The sequence below is a fragment of the Bombina bombina genome, unplaced genomic scaffold (genome assembly GCF_027579735.1).
Source record: "Bombina bombina isolate aBomBom1 unplaced genomic scaffold, aBomBom1.pri scaffold_2462, whole genome shotgun sequence".
NCBI classification, from domain to species: domain Eukaryota; kingdom Metazoa; phylum Chordata; class Amphibia; order Anura; family Bombinatoridae; genus Bombina; species Bombina bombina.
The window spans coordinates 13,040-19,996 of NW_026513079.1; the positions used below are offsets into that span (position 1 = coordinate 13,040).

At 33.7% G+C, this 6,957-nt stretch overlaps 1 protein-coding gene across 1 annotated transcript; it reads right to left on the bottom strand.

The window, feature by feature from the left end:
• Nucleotides 1-1,943: 1,943 nt before the first annotated feature.
• LOC128644702 (fibroblast growth factor receptor 1-like) lies at nt 1,944-5,385 on the bottom strand (the record flags this gene model as incomplete). Its single annotated transcript, XM_053697216.1, has 3 exons — nt 3,532-5,385; nt 3,297-3,418; nt 1,944-2,054 (listed from the first exon to the last, which is right to left on the bottom strand). Coding segments are annotated over exons 1-3 (409 nt in total), but the record flags the coding sequence as incomplete, so codon positions are not given.
• Nucleotides 5,386-6,957: the final 1,572 nt, after the last annotated feature.

The following is a 6,957-nucleotide window of genomic DNA, read 5'->3' on the forward strand; positions in this document are numbered from 1 at the left end:
GATTAAACAGATCAGTTAATGGGGCAGTTAGCACTGATCAACGTTATTTTAAAACCCTTGGATGATTATCAGGACCAACTGACTTTCTACAATTATTTTTGATAATGCTAACAAAACCTTATCCTCTGTAAAAAGACTAGTGTTAAGCTTGTTTCCATTTTTTGTAGCATCTCTTAAAGGACCAGTCAACACATAGATTTGCATAATCAACAAATGCAAGATAGCAATACAATGCAATAGCACTTAGTCTGAACTTCAAATGAGTAGTAGATTTTTTTATAACAAATTTCAAAGTTATGTATATTTCCACTCCCCTTGTACCATGTGATAGCAATCAGCCAATCACAAATGCATATACGTATAGTCTGTGAATTCTTGCACATGCTCAGTAGGATCTGGTGACTCAAATTGTAAATCTAAAAGACTGTGCACATTTTTTTTTAATGGAAGTAAATTGGAAAGTTGTTTAAAATTACATGCTGTATCTGAATCATGAAAGTTTAATTTAACCTGAGTGTCCCTTTAAAGTAGACATTCGTCTTCACAATCTTTTTTGAAAAGAGAACAGAAGTAATCATTGAGCCAGTCTGCAATTAGCTTATCTCCTATTATTCTACCATCAACTGTTTTCAATTTTACTATTCCAACCTTATTTTTTCTTCTTTCACTGATATATCTAAAGGATGTTTTGTCCCCATGTTTTACTGACTGTTATCTTCCGCATGAGCTGTTCAGGGAATAGCAAGTGGGTTGTGCAGCACCTTACTCTATCATGGAAGTCCCAGGCAGCATTCATTAGAAGCACAGTTCCAAGAATTTAGACCTGGGGATTGGAATCCGAATTTCACCAGGGAGGTCTATGACAACTCCACACTGGGAGAAAATATCTCAAACCTTTGTCAACCACCTCTGTCTAGGGGGGAGAAATGGGTCACTGAAACAAAGCATAACTAGGGAATGCTGGGAGATGGAATAAAGCTTTGCAATAAAGGTTTTTTTTTTGCTTTTTTTTTTTTGCCTGGTGAACAGGAAATAACAAAATGTATGCTTACCTGATAAATTATTTTCTTTCCTGGCATGGAGATATGAAAAGTTATAATTTGTGTACTCTATCATTTGAAAGTAAATGCATTTATCGCTACAACATTAGGATTTTAAGAAATTATTTACTGTCAAAGGAAAAAAAAAAGGGAGTATGCCAGGTAGTGCAAATTGATGCATTCTACATTTTACTTGCAACACTGGTTCATATCTTCTGCAATACAAATTTAACACAAACAGAAAGTAAATAAAAAAGTGAGCATGTTTAATAAAAAATCCAGGAAACAAACCTTATTCATTGAAATGAGATTTGCAAAGTTCAAGTCACAAAGATTGTAGGCATGTCCTATATTTATACTTGTCAGATAAATTGCAAGATTTGAGGTATGGAGTAAACCAATGGTAAAGTCGCTTATAAAGACAGAAAAACTATAGAAGACCTTGGAAAACCTAAAACAAGTATAGGGCACAAATAAAAAATGCAAAGTTTTTTTTTGTGCACAATGTATTAAGTTTTATTTAGTATTATTACAGTATTATTTTTTTGAGGGGTAACTTTACAAAGTCCAGTTAAAGTCATAGTAAATCCTAGCGTTTGTGAAACGCTAGGATTTACCAGTGGAACAAATATAGCGTTTTGTCTGAGGTGCTCAGAGCAGTAAACGCTTCAGACAAATAAAGCAACTTTCAGCATGAAGTATTTTATACTTTGACAGAAAGTCCCGTTTATTTGTTCCACTGGTAAATCCTAGCGTTTCACAAACGCTAGGATTTACTATCACTTTAAAAATGTAGTATTACTTTTCATTTACCACAAACTATTTTATTAGACATTTAAAATATGATATAGAAAAAATAAGAGTTTGACTATGCCCCATCTATTAAAATTAAAGATCACTTACCATCTTGTGTGCAAGCGCCAAGTAAGTTAATGATATTCTTGTGTTTTCCTATCATTTTCATCATTTCCATCTCTGAAATCAAATCGGAAAGATCCTTCTCACTTGCATCAGCTGGAAATAAGAAAATAAGTGTAATGTAAAATGTTATCATTTGAGTTAATTCCTACTGAATATCTGTTTTAGTTAGTTTATTTCTCCAAAAAAGTATTTTTTAGGTATTTGCAGGTTGGACTCCGTAAAAAGCAGCACCAGATTACAATACTTTTAGATTAAACACCAGACACATTTTATATATAATCAATCACAGTTTTAAAAAATGTTGAGTAAACATTAAACTTTTTTGTATTATGAGGGAAATCTTTTTTTAAAATCCTCTTTATATTGGTTCACAAAATGTTAGCTAAATCTAACCAGTGATATTTTAAATAGGGTTAAACAAAAGTTTAATAGGACATGCTAAAAATATTTATTCAATATTGCTGGTAAATACAAAATCAGTTTTAAACTTTCTTATAAATTCATTTTCTCACATGCATATTATTGGTGGGTATATGGCCATGTATCTGTAAATAGGTAGAAATGCCTCAAAGAATAAATTATATATCAATTATAACAAAGAAAACCAAATGTATTCTTATAACGGATACCATTTCTTTCATGCTGGTGAAAGCTCACAAAGTCATCACATGTGGCATTACACTATAGTCCACTTGAAGGAGTCAAAAAATACCCCTACACACCAAAGATTTAATCCCTCCCAGTATCCCTCAATCATACTTATGGCCAAGTAAATGGAAGGAAACAAGAAGAAGGAAAGACAAAAGTGGGGAAAACAAAGTGCAAAACAAGTTCTGCTTCAAAATGTATAGTAAAGAAGGGCAGTGCTAGTAGAGTCTCATCATCATGAAGGAAATACATGTATCAGGTAAGCATACATTTTGTTTTCTTGCATAAGATGGTGAAAAGTCCACAAGGTTTTCATATAAGTGGGATCTTATAGAGTTATGGAAATTATGTTACTGGTCAGCTGACTGAAGTGTAATTCCCACAAGTGAGGTCTAGTGGACTTTAACATCAGATGAAAGAAAAAGACAAACAGGCAGTAAACAGGTCCTACACTAAATTTCAATGTCAGTTTTTACAATTTGAAAAATGGTGGAATGTTTAATTTAAAAAAATGAAGGCCCAGAAAGGAAATGCATCTTCTTTCTCATACCTGGCTTAAAATGATTAGTTTTTTTCATAAACATGGGCCATACAGAAATAAAGAAAATGCATCCACCTTCTGGGTCCTTTTGCTGAGAAGTTTAATTAAAATGAAGTATTTTATAAAAACCATCACATAAAACTTACATTTTAACATCTTCACAGCCACTTTGGTGACTCGGTTTGGTTTCTCCTTGTCCAGCCCAATCGCTTCAGCCATGACAACTTGACCAAAACAGCCTTCTCCAAGTGGTTTCCCAAGTATTAATCTGTAATTATAAAGACAGTAAACCGGTTACTGTTTAAATAAAGATACAAATATTGATTTGATTTTTATGGTTTTAATCTGGGAGAAGAATTCAAAATTATCTAGTTTTGTCACCTGTCCCTTGACACTTCCCACCGGGGATCTTCAGGTAGTTCATATTCAGTGACTCCACTCAGCATAGGTGTACCACTTGAAGATAGACGAGAGGGTCTCACCAGTATTACGCCTGAATTCATTGAAGAGTTTGAGTCAGCTGACACCTGCCCAAAAAGAAACAATAGGATTACCATAAGGACAATGCATAGTATATAGATTTCTTTCAGAACTCCCCTAGCTGTCAGATAACGAACATTATTATTAGGTGATCGACATCATAGGTGTGTGATAAAACTATTACCCAAGTTAAAATTTTATGATGGTTTTTTAATTGAGAAGTAATTTTAGTGCAAAAAAGCTTTCTAGGTTAATTAAACTATGAGATTTATATCTTTAAAAAGGCTCTGGTGCCGATCTTGAATCATGGTAAGAAGACACTAGGGGCCCGATTACTTATGCTTTGCAGGACCAGACGTGTTTTTTTATGCAGGCCCTTGAAGGGGTTGTCGTCATGAAATTATGTTAAAAAAGGGTAACTCCCTACAAGTGGCAAGATGCCTCCTTTATAAAGTAATGGAGCTCCCTGGAAAGGGACTCTTCACTCTATAGAGCAGAGTTAGCTGGAGGCACACTTTATAAATTAAACCGTACAGGCAATATAAATCAAATTCCACTGCCTTCTGTGTGTACCATATAACAATCTATTCCCTTTTCATATGCATGTGTTTTTCTATTAGGGTAATATGTATTTTGAGTATTTTGGTAAAAAAACAGGTCTGCAGTGTGAAAATGTTTAAAGAATTATGCTGAGATTTGAGAGAAAATTTTATATACGCCCATGGTATGCCAATGTACAGCCCATTTTACGAAAAAACAATAACACTTTGTATTTAAGTACGAATTTCTAGGTTTTACGCTGTATATATTACATTTTTTTTTATAAAATAAGATTTTTGGTGAACAAATTTGTTACTATTTTGATGTACCTTAACAATAAAAAATTTTCCTACGTTTTATTGTGTGAATGGTTAAATTATTTGTTTTCTATTATTTTTAAATTACGGATTTAATGGTGCACTTTTTCGAACGTATATGTCCCTTAGTGAGACACCCTTTTTTTTAAAAGTAAAAAGTGGATTTAGAAAATTCCACCAGCGAAACAGGACTGGTGAGCATTCTTTAATAATCTCGGCAGCCCAGGGACCTTTACATTATCGAGCCCTAGGTAATTATACAGGGCTTCATAGCTTGTCACTCCTTCAGGCAAAGTAAGTGTGCATTAAGCAGTTCTTTAACCCTGCTCTCTTGTATTCTCTGAAATCAGAACCATTGGGACACAAAAGAGTACTGATCTTAAAGGGATGTGAAACTAAAATTTATATTTCATGATTCATAAACAGCATGTAATTTTAAAAACTTCCCAATGTACTTCTATTATCAAACTGACTTTGTTCTGTTGGTACCCTTTGTTGAAAAGCAGGTAGGTAGGCTCAGGAGCATTCTTGTGCCCTAAAACACTGTACGGCAGCAGTTTAGCAAAAATACTTTAACAATGTTGATGAAAGTAGTGTTTCCACGAGTCTGTACCACTACATGGCAGCAAGCTACCTCCCTGGGTTTGTTCTACAAGAAGGATTACCATAAGAATGAAGCAAATCTGATAATAGAAGTAAAATTATATACTCTATCTGAATTACAAAAGAAAATGTGGGGTTTCATGTCCCTTTAAATATATTTAGATGGGAACCTTGCTTAAAAAGTATGCTAGTCACATCAATATTTGCACTAGAAGGTCCCTTTAAGTATCAGTAGTAGTATTTTAACAGAAAAGAGATTACATTTACCTTTAGTCTATAAAAACGATAAGTTTACTTTGTATTTGGTTCTATATATGCTAATCATCTAAATAAAAGGGTTTCCAAAGCTACATCAGAAGTCAAATGTAAATGAACAAAGGAATAATCAATGCTAATATAATTTATCTTATTGTTGTTGCAGACCCATCATTTATTATTGCTTTTTAGTCTATATCAGTTATAGGGACATATATAATTATAAGAAATTATACCAAATAATGGAGATTTTTCTGAATTTCTTAAAATATCTTTATTGCATTGAAAATATATATATATATATATATATATATATATATATATATATATATATATATATATATATATATATATATATATATATATATATATATAAAAAACTATAAATAATTTCCTTGTTTTTTCCCAAGATACAATATTTCCTAAATTTTTAATTAACCTACACTCTAAAATTCTGTAGCAGGAATTATATTATGGTCATCTTGTAACACTAGAGCACAGAAAATTGAGTTTTCCCCACTGACCTATTTAACAGAACACCACCCGGCTGATTTCACTGACCACTCGGCTAAAATTTTAAGGTACATTAAAATACTTTGAGATGGTAACATAAAATGATAAATCGTATATATAAAAAACCAACAACTTTGCAATATACTTTATTTATTTTGTCCACTTTCCCTATAATTCCATTCTGAAATTGTGAGCTTTTCAGTTCCTGTTAGAAATGGAAGTGCACAGCAGAACACTTATATTCCACACAGCCATTGGCTGCACACTCTAGTGAACTACTTATAACTGTCTCCAATTGGCCAAAGCAGAGATGGTAACGTAAGTCACAACATGGCAGCTCCCATTGATTAAACCCTGTCAGGATATCTGTCAGGAATCCCCTGAATAACCCTTCAGATGAAAATATATATATTTTAAAAAATAACCCAAAGTATTGATCTAAGCACATTTTGGTATATTTCATGCCACCATTTCACCTCCAAATGCCATCAAATAAAAAAAATTATTCACTTTCTCACTAACTTTAGGCTTCTTACTGAAATTATTTACAAACAGCTTGTGAAATTACGGCACAAATGGTTGTAAAAATGCTTCTCTGTGATCCCCTTTGTTGAGAAATAGATATATATGGCTTTGGCGTTGCTTTTTGGTAATTAGAAGGCTGCTAAATAATTAGGAAGCTTGTAGGGTTAATTGTAGGGTTAATTGTAGCTTTAGTGTAGAGATCAGTTTCCCACCTGACACATTCCACCCCCTGATCCCTCCCTGATCCCCTTCAAACAGCTCTCTTCCCTCCCCCACCTCACAATTGTCACAGCCATCTTAAGTACTGGCAGAAAGTCTGCCAGTACTAAAATAAAAAGCATTTTGTATATTGATTCTAAAGTGTTGGATCCCCCCTTAGCCCCCAACCTCCCTGATCCCCCCATACAGCTCTCTAACCCTCCCCCCTCTACCTATTTGCAGCCATCTTGGTACCCAGTTTGCCCCCCCCCCCCCCACCATAAAAAGTGCTTTTTAAAAAAAAATGTATTTCATATAAAAAAAAAAACTGTAGTGTAGCTGCCCCCCCTCAATACCCTACCTCCCTCCCCCTCCC